The sequence below is a fragment of the Vicugna pacos genome, chromosome 22 (assembly GCF_048564905.1).
Source record: "Vicugna pacos chromosome 22, VicPac4, whole genome shotgun sequence".
Taxonomy (NCBI): Eukaryota; Metazoa; Chordata; class Mammalia; order Artiodactyla; family Camelidae; genus Vicugna; species Vicugna pacos.
Genome location: NC_133008.1, coordinates 21,787,775 through 21,807,510, shown reverse-complemented (window position 1 = coordinate 21,807,510; position 19,736 = coordinate 21,787,775). Strand labels below are relative to the sequence as shown.

At 51.6% G+C, this 19,736-nt stretch overlaps 1 protein-coding gene across 1 annotated transcript; it reads left to right on the top strand.

Moving 5' to 3' along the window:
• The first annotated feature begins 2,308 nt into the window (after positions 1-2,308).
• Positions 2,309-17,094, top strand: B3GNT3 (UDP-GlcNAc:betaGal beta-1,3-N-acetylglucosaminyltransferase 3). Its single transcript, XM_006199069.4, has 4 exons — positions 2,309-2,470; positions 13,086-13,145; positions 14,500-15,143; positions 16,531-17,094. Exons 3-4 carry the CDS (start codon positions 14,550-14,552, stop codon positions 17,080-17,082), a joined length of 1,146 nt encoding a protein of 381 aa, XP_006199131.2. The 5' UTR covers positions 2,309-2,470; positions 13,086-13,145; positions 14,500-14,549; the 3' UTR covers positions 17,083-17,094.
• Positions 17,095-19,736: the final 2,642 nt, after the last annotated feature.

Below are 19,736 nucleotides of genomic sequence, written 5' to 3'. Positions count from 1 at the left end.
TGCCCTCTCTGTGCCGTGGGCCGCTGTAAGAGGAGACGCTGTCTGCTGGCCACCACCTCCTCAGCTCGGAGCCTTAATCTGAGTTTGAGTTCTTGCCCAACTGATAAGAGGCAGGGAAATGGCACCTCCTGTGGCTTTAATTTGCTTTCTTTGCGTCACAAGTGAGACTGGGCAACGTTTAAAACAACGATGGCATTTTGGGGTGTGGCCTCTTAAGTGTCCCACCATCCAGAGCTGGTGGGACACAGGCCTCCTGGGGAGGGTGACTCCCAGGAGGGAGGGTGAGATGCCCCTTTAACTGGCCAACCCTAAGCAAGCAGTCTGTCACTTGATGGTTTACCATGGCCTCTCCTACACCTGGCAGACCCCAAAACCTCAGTTTGGGACACAAAGCAATTACATAACCATCCAGAGACCACCCCGCAGCAGGTGAAGGGGGTTAGGGATTTTTTTTCAACTGAGGTGAAATTCACATAACAGAAAATTAAGTTTCAGGTGAACAATTCAGTGGCATATAGCACATTCACAATGTGTAGCCATCACCTCTGTCTAGTTCCAGAACATTCCCATCACCCCAAAAGGAAGCCCACTCTCATTCTCCAACTCCCACCAGCTCCTGGTGATCACTAATCTGCTTTCTGACTCTATGGATTTCCTTGTTCTGGACAATTCACCTAAATGGGATCCCATGTCACATGGCCCCTCATGTCTTGCTTCTTTCATTCATCATGACATTTTATTTTGGGGGTTCCTCCACCATTGTAGGGTGTGTCAGAGCTTCACTCCTTGTTATGGCTGAATCAGATTCCACTGTAGGGATGGACCACATTTTATTCTTTCTTTGTTGTTGGTGGGGGAGGCAATTAGGTTTATTTATTTTTTAATGGAGGTACAGGGGATTGAACCCAGGACCTCATACATGCTAAGCACACACTCTACCACAGAGCTAGACCCTCCCCTCGGGATGGACCACATTTTGTTCATCCACTCATCTGCTGATGGACCTCTGGGTTGTTTCCACCTTTTGGTGATTGCGACTAGCACTGCTGGGGAATATGGTGTACAAGGATTTGTTTGAACACCTATCTTCAATTCTTTTGAGCAGATACCTAGGAGTGGAATTCCTGGGTCATAGAATTCTAGTCTGGATTGATCCCAGGCCCTTGATCTCCAAAATCTGTCCTGGAAGCTCTTTGAGTCACTCTGGAGATTGGAAATTTTGACCCATTGGACCTCAGTTTCCACATTGCAAGCAGGGCCATCCAGTGTCCCCCAGATGCTTCCTCCACCCTGAGCTCGGGATTAGGGCCTGCTCACTTTTGTGGGAAGAGGGGTAGTGACACAGGAAGTGGCCCTTTCCTGAAGCCAACCCAATGGGTGGGGCCATAGCAACCAGATACAGCGTTTGATTGCCGCTCCTTTGGGAGACCCATAACTCAGGAAACCCTAGGGGGCCCCGGGGGGGAAAAGAGGAACTTAAAACCCAGAAGACCTCAGTGGACTCCAAAGTTCACGGACGTCTGCACAGCGCCTCTCAGGCCTGAGGGCCCCCATTTGATGCAGACATTTAATGTCTTTGCCCTTTAAACACACTCAGAGTTGAACTTGCTCCCCAGATCTCTGCCAACCAGAGAAGCCAGGGGCTTCATTCTTTCACTTTGCAGAAGAGGAAACTGAAGCACAGCCAGGTTCTGCCCCTTTTCCTCCTTGGGAAGAAATTGGGATGGGGGAGGAAGCACGGCATGGCTTGAACAATTACTTGGCTCACACCTGTGGACCTGGCTCTCCCGGCCCACCCCAGAGCTCCGGACCCTAACATGTTAAAACTAGAAACTTCTAGAGACTCAGACGCAGCCCGGACCTGACCGGGTTCGAATCTTCACCAACCCCAACCCCAACAATCTTCAAATCTGACTTGCAACTTTCCGAATGCCAGCTCACGGCATTCGGATTTCTGGGGGCTCTGCACAGATTTTCAGGTTCTGGAATATTCGAACTCCCTGAAGACCTGAAGAGCCCCTGGGTTCAACCTGCCTCCCTGCCCAACTTGTCAGTCTTCATGGAACGCACGTTGGACCAACCCTGCACGGGGCCCTGGGCCAGGGTTAGGAAGGAGATACTTGCACACCTCTAGCCGCGGGGAGCTCACTCTCTAGAGTGGGCGGGACCCGGGTGTGGTTCTGAGCCCGGACAAAGGCAGGGGAGGGTGGAAGCGGTCCGCTGGGGCGCGACCTGGCCCGAGGGGGAAGGGGCGGGGCCGGGGAAGGAAGAAGGGAGGGGCCGGCGGGAGAGCCCGAGAAACTCGGCACAGCGGCGAGTCGGGGGCCCGGCGGGAGGGAGGGAACGCGGGCGGGCGGAAGAAGCAAAGCCGGGAAGGGCGGGGGCTCGAGCTCAGGTGAAACTCTTCCTCCTGCTCGCGAGCCAAGAGGAGTTAGGTATAAGGGGTCAAAGGCTGGAAAATTGCCTGAGGGTGAGTACTGGGAGCCCGTGAGGATCTGGCGGAACCCTGTTGTGGGGTGGGGGAGTCGGGGCTCTAGCGAAGCCTTGGTAGGTCCCTTGGGTCGGGTCTCCGCCGCGTTTACCCTGAAGAGGCCGGGAGATCCTGGAGCCCCTGGTCTCAGTAACTCCGTCGCCCTCACCTGTCGGTAATAGTAGTCGCCAGCATCCCAAGGTGCGCTCGGTCACTCACGCCTGGGTAATGGGAGGAGACCGAGGCCATCTGGGGCTGTGGCATCTCTGATCCCGGGCACTGTCCCGTTGCAGCCGTGGACACAGTGAAGGACCCTGGACCCCCGCCTCCCTCCCTTCTCCCAGGATAGGGTGGGATCTGAACTGAGGAGCGGCGGGCACTTGGTCTGCACCGGCCATTACTGTTACTGTTCTCTTTGAGATTGTTAGCGCGCCGATTGGCAGAGTCTGGGAACAGCAGCCGGGTTCTCAGGTTGGGTTTATTATTGTTTCTTGAGGGGACCACCGCTGACCCCCAGCCCTGCCAGGGGCTGGGCCAGGGTCTGGCCTGGGGACCCCAGCTCACGGATTCCCCTGGGATTCTGATTCCTGCTCAGCCATTGCCTGGCTGTGTGGCTTGCTTCTGGTTGCTCCTGGTCTCTGAATGCACCTCAGTTTCCCCTCTGTGAGGGAGGACAATGACTTGGCTTTTGTGAGAATGTCTGAGGTGTTAGCCAGTGAAAGCTTTTATGATGGGACACTTCTGGCCCCTGGGGAACCTCAAGCAAGTGGCTTTAGGTCTCTGAGCTTCAGTTTTGTTATGTGTCAAATGGACTTCATGGTATGGAATTGTGATGAAAGTGAAATGTCAGACGTTCACTCACTTGGGCCCACAGAATGTCTGCCATCACCTTAATTATATTAATAATAATTATTATTACAATTACATCATTAGCCACCTTCCCAGGTTCTGGACCAACTTTCCCTCTGAGTCAGATTTGTTTTTTCATGGCCACTTTGCAGATGGGAAAATTGAGGACCCACTTCCTCTCCCCTTCCCTGCCCTTGCCCCAGGCAGGGCCTCCTGTCACTCAGATCTGGGATTGAGGGCCTAGAGGGAGTTCTCTGGTTTTGAGGCTGACCCTGGGACCACCACTTCTTTTCTTTTTAATGGAGGTACTGGGGATCGAACCAAGTACCTTGTGCATGCTACCATGCACTCTACCAACTGAGCTATATCCCTCACCTCATTTTTCCTTAAAAAAAAGTTGTTTTTTTAAATAGGGTGCCACCACTTCTGGCTGCCCTGTCAGTTCCCAAGGTGACCACCACACCAGGCTGAAGAATTCAGAGGAAGAGGTGTGGCCGCTGCGTCAAGTCACTGGGCCTCCCTCTCTTAGCTGCCTAGGTGACAGCTCATGTTTGCCCAGCCCAGACTGGACACCCTCCCTTTCCCTCTCCCTCACACCCAGGGTGAGGAGATTGATTCCTGCAAGGTACTGTGGGTGTGGGGGAACCAAGGAGGGACCTTGAACCTTCTCTGCTCCAGACCAGAGCCTGAGGAATTTCTAGACAAGCTGGCTTGGCCCAGGGACCCATCACCGAGTATCATCTTTTCCTGCTACTGGCCTCTGAGGCCCAGAGTGGGCAACAACTTGCCCGCTACTCCTTATGAGCCAGGAAGGATGCCCGTTGTGGTCCCTCTGCCTGATGGGAGTCTGGCTCCACTTGATTGCCCACCCCCATGATGGGTAATTCACTACCAACATGGCGAACTGAAGGGGGTCCCACCAAGGGGGTAGTTAAAGGCAGGAATTGGGCTCCCACTTGACCTTTCTTGAATGAGTTCCTTGGCCTCTGTGTGCCTGTTTACCTAGCCATAACAATGAGGCAAACAGCCCTACCTCTCAGTTTCTGCAAGTGTGGAGTGTAAGTAAGCTCTTAGTAGAAAGGTTGTACATGACCTGGTGTGTTAACTCTAATCTTGATTACATGACTCGTTGGGTGTCATTAGTGAGGTTTCTCTTTGCATGAGAGAAAATAATGTGGTACAAGGCCTGACCAGGCTGAAGTTATGGGTGTCCTCCAGGAGCTTCCCAGAGGTCCAATTTCCTGAGTCAGCCCAGGATCACGGGAAGAGTCCAAGGCTGAACTGTGATGCACAGCCTGCCTCCCCCGGCCTTCATTTCCCCATCTAGGAAAGAGATGCCCTTTGAGGCTCAGCTGTGGCCAGGCTGGCATTTAATCAGGGGTCTATGTCCAGCCCTAGATCCCTTCCTGGACCCATCCCAGACCTCGGAAGTTTCTGCAGTGGGGAAAGCTCGGCTCATCCAGTGAGTCATCCAGTACGAGCCCTGGGACCTGGAAACTGAGGACTTGAGGGTCTAAAAGGAGTGTGTTACCCTTCCCCCACCCCCAACACTTCTTCCACGCCCAGGGGTTCACTGAAGCAAATGTTGGGTGTATGTTTGCATAAAATCTTTTTGCACACATCGTTTTACTAAAGGAGGGTCAGCCGATAATAAGCCCTTCTAAGAAATTATCTTTATTGGACTTTTCCTTCTTTTCTTTCCCTGTTTACGTACGTACCTCATGCTCCTCATAAAAAGGGGCAAGCCGGTGTGAACTGGTGAGGGATCACTCTCCAGTCCAGCTGCTCAGGGCTCAAATCCCAGCCACCTGTTCCCTGGTAGGTGGGCTCCCTCCCTGTGCCTACCTTTCCCACCTGGGAACTGGACCCGGGGGCCTCCTTGAGAGGCTCAGTAAGAGTCACAGGGGCTCGTCCGCAGGCCAGTGGTTCACACTCTCTCGACTCTCCCTTGTCGTTGAATCTCCAACCCCAGAACTTGCCCTTCTCTGGTGAAAACTGGCTTATTTGCTGCCTCTGTCCTGCACGAGCCCATCAGCTCCACTGTGGTTTCCCTCTATCATCTTGGCTGGGTGCCCAGAACCTAGATCAAGGCATGGCACAAACCAGACGCTCAGCGCATAGCAGTTGCAGGTGTGCGAGTGGTTAACAGTAACTGCTGGTCGTCATTGGCGGTGCTTCATACATCTGTGACTTGGAGAGGAGGCCACCGCATGGTCCTCTAGCCTTTCCAAGGGCTTGGGCCATTATGCACACAAATGAGGTTCTCCTGTCACCCCCTACCCCTCGCCTTGCTTTTTGGCAGCCCCAGAATATTCCGTGCCCCCATCCCCATCCACAGCCCAGCTGAGTGTAGGTGAGGCATGGAGGAGCACTGAAGACTGCAGTGGAGCTGATATCTAGCACCAGGGGGGCGGTGAACCGTGAGCAGCTGACACCAGCCGGCTTTGCAGACGAGAATGCTGAGGCGAGGGGATAGGAGCCCAGCTACCTGCCCTGAGTTGGCGGATGGTCAGCAGCCAGGATTTCCTTCCCCCAGGCCATCATCTCTCTCTGTCCTGAAGGCTGCAGGGTGAAGTGGGGAATGAGCTCTCATTTTCTGAATTCGGAAACTGAGTTCCAGCGGCTGGGCTGGTTGTGGGGCACCCAGGCGTGTGGGTCCCCGAGGCTGTGGTTGGGAGATGGGGAGGTGGGTGTGTGTCTGACAGGCCTGGAGAGGGACCCAGGATTCACCCTCTCCAAGCCTCAGTTTCCTCATCTGGAAATTGAGGGTGTCACATGGGGAATCATGTGACAGAGGCTTCCAAGTCAGTGTCAGGTGGGCTCCCACTGTGTGTGGACTAGTGCAGGGCAGTAGCGGGGTTCTGGTCCAGGCCCCAAGGGTGCTAGCAGGCGGAGCCTTGCCATCTGGACTGTGTGACAGTCTCACTTCCCCATGTGTCTCAGCCTCTGTGCCTTCCTGGCCTCCCAAGGGACAGTGACAAGAACAAGATGAGGAGGACAGAGATGCCTGGAGCCATACATGCCTGGGGCCTTACCAGGCCTTGGCTGTCCCTTGGGGCTGTAGGTAGAGGATGGGGGACCAGAGCACTGTCACCAGCAGGCAGGGTCCCTTATTAATTCTGCTAAGTGGTCAGCCCCTTCTGTACATCTAGTGTCTCATTAATATTCAATGATGTATTAATGTTTAGTAATGTGTGTATATGCAATAAATCATGAATATTCAGTGACCATGTCTATTGATGCTTCAGGGCTGTTTAGTGGCTTGTTCATATCACATTCATCATGATAATGTTAACATTCATTCATGCATCACAGATGTGCCTTGCAACTATTAATTGTTGCCTTACAACTATTTCATACATTATAAATACTGAATACCTCCTGCATATTTAGCAGATCATTAATATTTAGCACTTCACTAACATTTAGCGCTTCTTGCTCATTAAATGCATCATGAATATTTCAGTGCTGTGAATATCTGGCTCTTTAGCACATTAGGGATATGTGGAACCAAGAATATTCTATGCCTCTTGGCTCCACGGATGTGCTTGCTGCCTTATCAGGACTGAATCACCGTCATCCTCCAAGGCCCACAAGGTTCCAGGTAGGGAACAGTGGCCGCTGATGTGAGGCATAAGGAAATAGCCAATATGTGAGTCATTATTAGCATTTTCCCCTTGTGCAATAAACAGCAGTGAGTGTCACCTGGCCACACAGCTGTCGGGGACAAGACGCTGGGCCCCGCCTCTGGGGCTCTAGGCTGGTGGGGAAGATGGACAGGAGAGAAGTGAGATTTGTCCAATGGTGGTAGGAGTAGCAGAGGATAGCAGAGCCTGGGTGGGGTGTTTTAGCTGTGAGATTGGGGCCTCTAAGGAGATGAGGCCTGATGATCAAGGAAAACCAGAGGGAGGAGCAGGAGGGAAAGGCATCCCAGGTGGATGGAATGGCAGGTGCAAAGGCCCTGTGGCAGGGCTGAGCCTGGGGGTTTAAAGTACCTGTGAAGAGGCTGGTGTGACTGGAGTGGAGAAGAGGGGGCAGAGGTCATTGAGGCTGGGGGAGAAGGAAGTTGAGCAAACCCCAGGGGGAGGCTCTTCAGTCTTAGCCAATGAAAACAAGTGGCTTTGTTGTGTGTACTGGAGGAAACAGGCACTGAGTAATGAAATTGCAACAGTGCATGGAGGGCAAACAGCCCGGAACAGGATTGGCTGGTATTGCAGGGTGCAGGGTGAGGGGCCCTGAGAGTCAGCCCAGATGTCACTGCTATGACATAGTGGCACTATGGTCGGTAAGGAGGAATGCAGAGGAAGCCCTGCCAGGTGCAAGCGATATATGGATGTGCTCGTCCATCAAATGCCTGATGGGCCTTCCTGGTTTACCTGCCAGACCCAGACACCACAGTTAGGTCACTTGCTACCCCATAACGTCCCCATGTGAAAGGCTCAGTGACATCTCACATTCTGTTCTCCCTGGTCCATCCTACTCCATCCCCCACATCCAGGCTGTAAACATGGATGACTTCCTTCAACCTATTTGCTGAACTCACCCATGTTCCTGCCCTTCGCTAGCCAGCTCCTATCCAGGCCCCGAAATTCTTCTGCCTATCGCTGCCCTGGCCCCTACTCCTGCCTTGATTATCCTTTCCCCTTCCATGACCACAGAGGACTTCTTAAAAGCATAAATCAGGGGTCAGGGAGGGTATAGCTCAGTGGTAGAGTGCATGCCTAGCATGCATGAGGTCCTGGGTTCAATCCCCAGTACCTCTATTAAAATAAATGAATAAATAAACTTAATTATCCCCTCCCCTGAAAACAAACCAAAAAATTGAAAATAAAAAAAGCGTAAATCAATCTTGTCCCTGCTCACACACTCTCCATAGCTCCTTATTGCTCCTCACCTGCAACATAAGAGCTTATTCATGGTCTGCCCCATTTCCCAATCCTCTCCCTGGCATCATCTGGCAACCCTGGCATCATCTCTCTCCTCTTCCTCTGCTCCAGCCACACCACCTCCTCTCCCTTCAATACCCGCCTTAGGGCCTTTGCACTTAGTGTGCCCTCTGCCTAGGACGCCCTTCCCCCAAGACTCTGCTCAGGTGACTTCCTGTCATCCTTCAGGATGTCCCCAGGCCAGTCAGGTCCCTCCTCTGCCACAGATCTCTCCTTCTTCAACAGCATTTATCACAGTTGCTACTAAACTAATCATTACATCATGTATTACTATCATAAGGGAGGGGCTGGTTTGGCCATGGCTGCATCCCCAGTAAGTGCTCAGTAAATACTCTATGACCCATGAGTCAGTGCAACAGGTTAAACAGTTGGATTCGTGCATGTTTGTAGATTTACTCACCAATCTCCCCCACCCCACCTCACCCCAGGATGGCCCAGCAGGGCAGTGATGGCCAGCCTGGGCCCTGGGGTTCTCTGTCCTTCATCAGATGTTTAGTGTATGGTTCCTTGTGGCAGATTCTGGAAGGCTCTGATGTCCAGGTGGGGAATCTCCCGCAACTCTGTATCGTGGAAAACTAGGGGGTGGACAGACCCCACCCATTGGAGTTTGGGGTTCCAATCCTGCTTTATGCTGAACCTCAATATTCTTTTCTGTAAGTGGGGGCTCTGATGGCACCAAAGGATAATGAGTTAAGGTCACCAAGGTTGTCGCTGCATAGTCAGTGCATGACAAACCCTTTGTTGCTCAGTCAGAAGTGACCCATTGAGTGTGTGTGCAGGGAGGGGAGTGTTCTCAGCACTTCCACGTCTTGAGAGGAAACAGACTCTCAAGGAGAAGTAACCCACCAAGGTTAACTCAGAGCAAAGACAGAACATTCGACAAGGAATCTGACTTCTCTACTCCCTGCTCCCACACCCTTCATGGCTCCCTCTTTCCCCCAGAAAACAGCCCCACTTCTCAGTCTGGCGTTCAAGGCCTTTACAGTGCCTGGCCCCACCCCCCTAGCCTCAGAACTCACTCCCTCTCCAAATTCTGCTTTTCAGCAAAATAAACTACACACAATTCCTTGGATAGGCTTTGTTTTCTTTCTCTCTCTTGCTTTCCACTCCCCTTCCTTGCTTTTGTATTTGCTCTCTTCTCTACCTGAACTCCCCTTGGTAAACTCATATGCATTCTTCAAAGCCTCAGCTTCAATATCCTTGTGTCTTCTTCTGGCCTAGCCCTGATCACACAGGTGTCTGGATTTGTCTCCCCCAGACTGAGGGCTTCTAGGGGGCCAGGCTCAGGATTGAGGCTTCTCAGTTTCTCCAGAACCTGTTTGTTGAATGAATGATTGAATGATTGAGTGAATGAGTGAAAAGTTTTCATATGTGTGTTTTGGGATAAGAGCCGCTGAGACGCTTCTCCAGGTTGAAGGATTTGGAGACAATGTGGGTTTCTATGGTAATGAGAGACAGCCTCTCGGTCACTTTGGGGACCACTCTCTGAACTCTACCTCCTCATCTGTAAAATGGAGGTGGAGATTCCCCCAGAGTTATTCAGACTCTGCAAACTTCAGAGTGAGCAGCTATTTGGACTTACACAAGCCCAGTAGTTCCATTTTACAATGAGAACTAGGGAAGGGAGAGGGCAGAATCTTGGGTGGGGGTCAGGGAATCAGAAGCAGGCCTAAGAAGAACTTCTCATCAACCACCCAGCTCCACCAGCAAAGGCCTCAGAGTTGCTGCACAGTTGCTTGGAGGAAGTAATGCCAAGAGGCATCCCCTCCCTGGCGAAGCCAAGCGCTTAAGCCCCAGCCTCTCCCACAGTAGGCATGGGGTCCCAGTCCCTTCAGACGGTAAGGCCTGTAAGGAGAGGTTGGTGACTACCTGGGGTGCAGCCCTCTGAGGCACCCAGCAAGGTTTCCCGGACCAGTGAATCCCCAGTTCTCTCAGCCTGGCTGAAAGTGGGACCCAAAGATTCTTTCTTATACTAGTGTGGTTGTGGGATCTTGTGAGTTTGGGGAAATTTCCTGCTTGAAGTTTTAAGGGGCCCTGAGTTAGCAGGGGCCTTGGTGGATAGAAAAGGGAAAGGGATCTTGGATGCTTTCATAGAAGTCTGGTAGATGGGGGAGAAGTGAGCTTCCATCACCACCCTGCCTCCCAATATTTAAGCTCTCAGACCCCAGTCAGGAACCTCATGGGGGCTGGGAGGGTGGAGTTGCTGTGAGATCCTTCCATTTAGAGAAACCAGAGCCCTGGCAAGAAGTCAGGAATGCAGGTAGCCAACAAAGAGCAGGCATTCCATATGCAAAGAGTTCTTACAAATAAACAAGAAGGAAAATGCAAGGAAAAGAGCAGGCATTAATGGAATTATTTAAGACCAAATGGCCACCCCAGACACCCTGATTTTAGTAATATGAGCTGGTTAGTCATTTTACCTCTTCTCACACCGTCTTCCTCCCCAGTGCCCAGGTTGGGCTGGGTTGTAAATTTCCTGTTTGCTGAGATAGCTTTGTTTTGGAGCTCTTGTTTGGAACTAACAAACACATTCCCAGCAAACTGATCCTTGGCCATTTAGCTTTGATGTCCTATTATTTAATAAATGTTTCCTAAATAGAGAAGTAATATAGAAATAAACAATAATAAATCTCATAAATGCTCCATAGGATGAATTTATCTAAACCTGTATCAAGCTTCTTTGTTCAGTCCCTGATCTTCTTCTTCTGATCCTTCCTCCTTCTGAGTTCTCTATTCCGGTTTCTGTATTTGTTTAAACCAGGATTTCTCAATCTTGACAATGTAGCATTTGGGGCTGGGTCATCCTCTGTGGTGGGGTTATCCTGTGACATTTAGGATGTTAATTTAAGCTGCATCCCTGGCCTCCACACACTCGATGCTGCCATTAGCAGTCCCATATCTCCACTCTGCCCAAATCATGTACAGCCAAAAATGTCTGCAGACACTGCTATCCCTTGGGAGCAGAATAACTCCTGACTGAAAACTGATTCAGACCCTTAACTTCAGAGGGGGTTGGGGGTGAATCACCCTCTAAATTTTCACAAATTCTTTTCTTTTTTGCAAAGTACTTTTTTTTTAAAGGTTTCACTTTTTAAACTTATTTTTTAACGTTTTAAATTTTTTACTTATTTGTTTACTTCTGGGAGGTGGGTAATTAGGTTTATTTATTCATTTTAATGGAGGTACTGGGGATTGAACCCAGGACCTCATGCATGCTAACTGTGCACACCACCACTGAGCTATATCCTCCCCTTAAATTTTCACAGGATCTTAATGAGAGTGTCCCTTGGCCAGGAGTTGGGGTGCCAGGAACACTCTTGCCTTCCAGCATCTGTGGGTCTCTGGCCACGAGTGTCACCTGTGACACTTCTAATCTGATTTCCTTTTTGGTGACTTGGTCTTTCTGTGGCAGCTCATGAGTTCTTTCCCAACCTTAGAGCTCAAGGATCTGCCAGGTTTGCCTGGGAATGTGCCTTCTTGTGGTCCACCCTGGACTCGGGCCCCTCTTCAGGAAAATGTCCTTCTAGGAGTCTGTTCATCCCTGCATCACATTTGTCAGTTCGGTCTCCTCTCAAGATTGTGATTTGCCTTTTTGCGTCTCTTAGTCCTCCAGAAAGTGTCCACCCCCACCAGGCTGGCAGCCAGGGACGCCACAGCAACAAGAAAGGCTCCGTGCTGCCTGCAGGCAGGGTCCCCAGCTGCTCAGGCTCCACCAGCTCAGTCCCACTTCAGGGCCTTTGCATCTGCTCTTTCCCCCACCTGGGATCTTTTCCCTGGACCTCAGCCATGGTGGCTTCTCAATGCCACTCGTATCCCAGCTTAATATGTCAACCAGACATCAAAATCCACACCTGCCACCAGACCTTGTTTCCTCCCATCATTTCATTGAGATTTTCATTTAGTGTCTGTTCCCCCTCAAGAGTGTGGGTTCCAACATGACAGAGACATTTAGGTATCCCGTGCCGGTGTGCCACTGTGTCCCCAGCTCCCAGGAGGTGTCTGGCACTCAGAAGCTCAATAAATATTGACTTGAATGAATGAGTGTATAAATTCATTCTGAGAGTCAGTAGTTTTTCAGATGCTGTGATATTCCAGCATTCATTCATTCATTCATTCATTCAACGCATATATTGAGCACCTACTTTGCTCCAAGCACAGTTCTGGGGGCTGGAGATAACTGCATGGAGCTCGTGTTCTGGTGGGGAAGTTGGATGAGAAACAGTCCATTTTTTAAGTTCTATCATGTATTTTAGGAGGTGAAAAGTGCTGTGGAAGAAAGAAAAAGTGGGCTAAGATTGGAGATCAGGGCTGCCAGTGAGATGGTGTATCCTGAGGAGGTCTCCCTGAGAAGGGGATATTTGAACAAAGACAGGATGCAGATGAAGGAGGGAGTTGTGTGGAAATATGGGAAAGCAGGCAGAGGAGACAACCTGTGCAAAGATCCTGAGGCAGGACCATGCCTAGTATGTTTGAGGTTAAAATCCCAACAGTACTCTTACATAGACTTACTTCTCAGTTTACTTTGAAGCTCAGAGAGGTCAAGCTTCTTTCCCAAGTTCACACAGCAGAACTTGTAGAGTGGGATCTGAGCCCTGCTTCCTGGAGATGCCTAACTGGGGAGGCCTTGGCCAAGCAGTGTGCAGAAACAGTGATGGGGAAATGGCCTCATGGATCAGCAAAGGAGGCCCCGTCCCCAACAGCAGCACTAGTTTGCTGAAATGGGAAGCTACTCTTTTCTTCTTCCCTGACAATAGCTGGGTGGGGTTGCTTCGAGCTGGAGGGGCCTACCAGAATCCACTGACTGCCCCACCATGTTTCAGATACCAGCGGGGAGAACAAGGAGACCTCAGACCAGCACGGACACCCTGAGGCAATCTAAGGTAAGTGCTGAAGTTCACATATTCATTCAATAAACAGTCATCGAATGCCCACTAGGTACTAGGTGCTGGGAGCTCCCTTCACATCTGCACAACCTAGTGAGTTGGGGATTGTTCAGATGCCCCCTTTAAAGCTGAAGAAACCGAGGCCCAGAGTATGGAGGGCACACAACCAGGGAGTGATGGAGTCAGGATTTAAATCCAGGAATTGGGCTCCAGAGTCTGCACCCCGCTGGGGTAAGCCAATAAATGTTTGCTGAATGGGTAAGTCCTGCCTTGGGTCTAATCTGGTACTTTCATGCTGCACTGGAAAATTGATCCTAAAATTTAAGGCTGGGAAACAGCACAGATACCACTTTTTCCAGACAAAAGGACACTAAGGGAGTCCAAGGAAACCTGTGAAAGGGATCTGGGCAGGAGTCCAAGGGCTCTGCCTAGATATGGGAAAGGAAGTCTTCTAAGAGGAAGGGTTTTGAAGGATAAATAAGAGCTTGCCAGAGAGAAACTTAATGAATGTACTTTTATTCATAAATTCATTTGCACACTCCCTGCTTCCCTCATGTGTCTGTCTCATGCTGGAAAGTGCCAGGATCCTCAAGAAGCCCTCAATCTTGGGAAGAAAAAGTCAGACTCAGATACCCCCATGGAATCATGACTGAGCCAGAGAGGGATGTGGGGCTAGAGGTGCCAAGTAGGAAAACAGGACTCTTCCTGAGGGATCAAAGAGGGCTTCTCAGAGACAGTAATTTGAGATGGGTTTTAAAGGATGAATAGGAGTTTCCCAAGGAAGATATCTTTGAGACATGCTGGGCCTGAGGGGTCTGTGAAGAGCCAGGGCTCATGCTCAGCTCACAGGACCCTTAAAAATAGTCAGGAAGAATAAATGATGGTTATAGCAGAATCCCAGAAGCTCAGAGCGCCACCCCCCAGAGGGGGGGTGGGTGGGGCGGGAGAAAAGGGATGCTGGAAGGATGCCAGCAGCTCTCAATGGCTAAAAAGGGCGTGCTCTGTCTCCCTCAGGAAGGCTCCTGGGCCATCTCTGAGGTGGCAGACAGGAAGAAGACCAGGTTGGATGGAGGGATTCTAGGCACATGGCATCTGGGGAGCTTACCTAGGCATCACCATGCCTCAGCTCTCTGTGTAAATATTGAACCCCAGAAGGGCCTGGGCAACCATCAGAGCCAATATGGGGTCCTGGAGGAGGTGCAGGTGGGTAATCTGTGGGGATGAATTTCAATATTTTACCAACCAGAGCAACTGTACAGCTGCCACCAGGTATTGGGGTCCCAGATAGCTCAGGAAAAGTGCTTGGCCCATCTGGCAGCTTCCGGCATCTTCAGTGACTGTTTGTCTGCAGGAGCTGCCCAGCGGTCTCTGCAGACCAACCCCAAACCTGCGCTGACCAGGATGAGGTATCTCCGGCCTCTGCGGGTAGAGGTGGGCCTGGTTGTGGCTCTGAGCGCCTTCATCCTCCTCCTCGTCTTCAGTCTGCACACGTCACCACCCACCTGCCTGGGCCTGAAGGAGCCACTGTCTCTGCCGCCGTCTGCGCCGCCGGTCACCCCCATGGCTCTGGTCTGGCCCTCGCCACCCTCCCGCCCACCACCTGCCCCCTGCCTGGCCAACACCTCCATGGCGGCCCTGCAGGACTTTGCGGGGCAGCCGCAGCACATACGCAACTTCCTGCTGTACAAACACTGCCGCCACTTCCAGCTGCTGCTGGACGTGCCGCCGGACAAGTGTGCACAGCCAGTCTTCCTGCTGCTAGTGATCAAGTCCTCGCCCAGGAATTACGAGCGCCGGGAGCTGGTGCGGCGCACGTGGGGCCACGAACGCCAGGTGCACGGCGTCCAGCTGCGCCGCATTTTCCTCGTGGGCACAGACCCCAACCCACTGGAGGCCCGCAAGGTCAACCGGCTGTTGGCCATAGAGGCGCAGACCCATGGTGACATCCTGCAGTGGGATTTCTATGACTCATTCTTCAACCTCACGCTCAAGCAGGTGGGCTCGGGGTGGGGGGCGGTAACCTGATAGGGGCCACCCAGGCTTCCTGCCCAAATTGCCACCACCTCCTCTTAGGGACCCTGGGGACCAGAAGCCCCCATCAACCTCACCCCGTCCCCTCTACTGTCCTCATGGTGACCTGAAGTCTTCTTCCTCTAGGAGGAGCAGGGAGAAGGGACTGAGTGGTGGGAGCTTACAAGCCTGGTTCTCGAAGGCTTGATGACCTGAATTCAAATCCAGGCTCTGCTTCTTACTAGCTGTTTGTCTCTGTGCCTCAGTCTCCTCATCAGGGAAAGGGGATATTAGTTTGACCCACCCACCTCTGAAGGATGCTGTGTGGATTACATGAGATGATTATTTCTAAGGCACCTGAACCAGTGCCAAGTGCTCAAATAACTTTGGCAATGGGGTGGGGGCAGGGGAGCACTGAACAGACATTTTATTTCTTTGTTCTGGTCTGTCTCCCCATGAGGCCCAGATCTGTGCAGTAGGTGGACAGGAAACCATGAGAGGTAGAGAATCCTGTGCATTCACAGAGGAGGAAGTGAAGGCTCCAAGGACCCACCCAGGTGGGAGTGGGCCAAGCTGAGTAGAGCCGAGAGTTGAGGGGCCAGTGCAGGTTCCTGCTCATAGTAAGTACAGACAGGTCTGGGTTCAAGACCTTGAGTTACAACTTGTCTGTTGTATAACCTTGCTCAAGGCACCTTCCCTGGAGAGCCTCTACTTTCTCATCTGTAAAAGGGGTTGAGGACCACACCTGCCTCCTAAAATTGTATTAGGGATTCAAGATAGGGTGGGCACTGAGGACAGTGCTCTGCATGCAGCAAAAGTTATAGAGGTCATGAAGCCAAGGTGAGCAGAGAGCTCAGCACCTCCCAACATGGCTTGTTCTTAACTCAAAACACAAGCATGTGATATAACGTCAACTTGACAAATATGAATCCAGTGCCTATGAAATGTTGACCCCACCCTGAGTCCTGGGAAGATGACACAGAGGAGAGACACAGCCCCCATGCAGGAGGAGCCCAGAATTTGGTGGGGGAAGTAGATGTTAAATAACAATCATATAAGTAATTATTTAACAGCAGTGCTTGGCCAGGCAGTCAGAAGGAATAGCAATAAATGTAAATGTAACAATTTTTGAGCACTTCTTGGTGCTTTGTGGAGCATCATCTCTGTAGATCCCCAACACCTGGAAGCGGTTCCTACAATGAGTCCTGTCTAGTAAATTGGAAACCGAGGCATAGAGGGGCAATTAGTTGCAAAGGCCACCCCAGAGTGGGGCTAGCCTTGCTTGGTCTAACTGGGCTGGGATGGCCAACAGAGACCCAAAACTGATGATCCCAGGCATCATGCTTGCATACCCTGTCCACCCCACCTGCAGGTGCTCTTCCTACAGTGGCAGGAGACGCGGTGCACCAATGCCAGCTTCGTGCTCAATGGAGATGATGACGTCTTTGCACACACAGACAACATGGTCTCCTACCTGCAGGACCATGACCCCGACCACCACCTCTTCGTGGGACAACTGATCCACGATGTGGGCCCTATCCGGTCTCCCTGGAGCAAGTACTATGTGCCAAAGGTGGTGACAAAGGAGGAACACTACCCACCCTACTGTGGGGGGGGTGGCTTCCTGTTGTCCCGCTTCACGGCCACCGCCCTGCGCCGGGCTGCCCCCACCCTCGAACTCTTCCCCATTGATGATGTCTTCCTGGGCATGTGCCTGAAGCAGGAGGGCCTGCAGCCTGCTTCACATAGTGGTATCCGCACATCTGGCGTTCAGGCCCCCTCCAGCCGCCTGTCCTCCTTTGACCCCTGCTTCTACCGAGAGCTGCTGCTGGTACATCGCTTCTTGCCTTATGAGATGCTGCTTATGTGGGATGCGCTGAGCCAGCCCAACCTCACCTGTGGCAAGCGGACACAGATCTACTGAGGTGGTGTCAGGGCCCCAGGCCTCAAGGCTCTTGTCTCCATCCCCATGAGAAGGGCAACATCTTCCTCCCAGGAAGCTAAGACCTTTGTCCTCCTAAGTGGGCGGGGCCTAGGAGAGCACCAGGGAGGGTTAGATGAGTGAATTGTCTGGCTGGTAAATTCCTACACATCCTTCAAACCCCGCCCCCTAGTACTACCCACGCTGTGTTCCATCATCCTCCCTAGACTCTCAGCTGGAGGGGTCGTCTTTTTCCCTGGCAGCTAATGGCAGACGCACTTCTGCCAGGGTCCCAGCTGCTGCTGCTGCTGCTGCGTCCATTCCATTTCAGGCGATGTCCCACTTTCCAGCCCTGACCTTGATCATGGGCTGGACCCTAAGCAGTGACCAGCCTCTCCTTGGTGGTGAACCTGCCATGGTGAGTGAGTGCCGGCCACGTTCAAGGCCAATTGAGAACTCCTGGGTCCATGTGTAGCTGAAATGATAAGCACTTTTCAGCTGGGGAAAGAGGGGTTCTGTTTTCCCTCCCTCCCAGGTCTAGGACCCCTCAGATGGTAGGAGCCACCAGAGGGGCTGTGAACAGGACCGCCCCCTCCCTGCTTGTGGCATCAAGTGCTCAAATGGTAGAAGCACTGGGCAGTTATCTGTCTCAGGCTACGGAGCTTAGAATTTCTGTAGTCCGTGGCAGGACCCAGTCTCCACACATGTGTGCCCCAAGAATTCAGGGAACAGTACTGGGGCCAGAGCATGTGCACAGACTCACCTCAGTGCCCAGAAAAGAGGGAGATTCAAGTACTTGGGGGACCTTAGCTCTCTGGACCTAGGACTGGCCCCCACCCCAGTGTATCTTTCAGATTGAGGAGATCCAGGTGAGCTGGTAACCCCTGACCCCCAGCCCTCCTGGGATCAGACAGGTGCCTGAGACTTAGGCTTCGCAGGCGTTGGGGCAGTGGCGAGGGGAACCTCAGATGTCAGAGTGAGCATGGCGAGTAGGTCCTCAGGGAATAAAATGTTTTGTGAAGACTTAGAGGTCTTTTTTTTCTTTTTTAGTGATTTACAAGTTTTAATACAGATCAGTCTACATTTATCCATAAAATTCTCATTTCCAGAAGAAAATACACAGGAGTGAAAACAGGATATGGATAAAGTAAGGGATATCAAAGTTTCTATCAGGCAGGTCTGACATCATCCTTCCCCTGCTCACACACCCTCCATGGCTCCCTATTGCCCCCAGCTCATCCTCTCCCAAGACTGATGGCAGGCTCAAGAGAGATTGGCACAGGGGTGAAACAGCTCCTGGCTGCCTGGTCCCACCTGCTTCTGGCAAGACATCTTCTGAATCCCACGCCAGCCACCACCCACCTCCCCTCTCTTCACCGGGCTCACCTCTCCTGCTGAGACAGCAATTCTGTTGTTCTCTATCCGCTTCCTTACCTCCCTTCTTTCAGTATTGATTGTATACCTACTGTGTGCTAAACACCTTGCCCTGTACGCCTCCTCCTAGCCCCATGGGAAAGGTCACTGGGCACTGACTCAGCTTATTGTGATGAAACAAACCTGTGAACTATCAAATAGGAAGTTACCATAAATGGTAAGAGCTTTGAGGAGAATTAAAATGAAGACACACAGTGATCGGGTCAAGTGCTAGCCAGGAGGTCAAGGGACTGGGACTGAAGGAGGAGGCTATGGCCTTGGGGAGAAGTGGAAGAAGGATGTTCTAGACAGAGGGCACGGCAAGGCCCTGAGGTGGGATGATCTGGAAGCATTCAAATTGCAGCCAGGAGGCTGTGGCTGGAGCTTGGTGAGTGAGGAGGAGATGCAGGAAGAGGGGACAGGAGGTCACAGCAACTAGCCACGTGGGGCTTTGTGGGCTGGGGTGAAGAGAGACAGGATTATTTTGAAGGTGATGGCACCTTTGGAGCAAGGAAATGACATGATTGATTTTTAAGTTTAAAGAAGCCCTGTGGCTCCTGTGGGGACTGTTGGGAAGGATGGTGGAGGCTGAGGCATCATCCAAGCAAGAGGAGGCAAATCTGGATGAGGCAGGGGCTGCAGGGGTTTCTACCAGGTAGATCTGAACTCATCCTGCCCCTGATTGCACACCGTCTGTGGCTCCCCATTGCCCTCGGGCGAGCGTGCTTCTCCCCAGCTGTACTGGATTGAATAGTGCCTCACAAAATTTCACGTTCACCCAGAACCTCAGAATATGGCTTTATTTGGAAATAGGGTCTTTGCAGATGTGATTGAGGTGGAGATGGAGATGTGATCATCTTGGATTGAGGTGGGCTCTGAATCCAATAAGAGTATCTTTATAAGAGGCAGAAATGAGAGGGGAGAGTATAGCTCAGTGGTAGAGTGTGTTCTCAGCATGCAGGAGGTCCTGGGTTCAATCCCCAGTCCTTCTGTTAAAATAAATAAAAACCTAAGTACTCCCCCCCAAAATAAAATAAATAAAATTTAAAAAGAAGGAAATGAACACAGAGAGAGGCACAGGAAAGAAGACGACGTGAAGGTGGAGGCAGAGCTTACAGAAGCCTTAGGAAAGTTAATATACATGTGAACAGATGACGTCTTCAAATGCCTTGTCATTTTTTTCAAGAGGGTCGTATGTCCAGTTCCCATCTCAGGATGAAGGGAGGATGCAAGTGAAAAGAATG

Bases quoted from the DNA above. Each gene is read 5' to 3' on its own strand.
- B3GNT3 (XM_006199069.4), top strand. From the start codon at position 14,550: ATGAGGTATCTCCGGCCTCTGCGGGTAGAGGTGGGCCTGGTTGTGGCT. The intron at 15,144-16,530 runs GTGGGCTCGGGG...CCCCACCTGCAG, and splicing joins TCAACCTCACGCTCAAGCAG to GTGCTCTTCCTACAGTGGCA.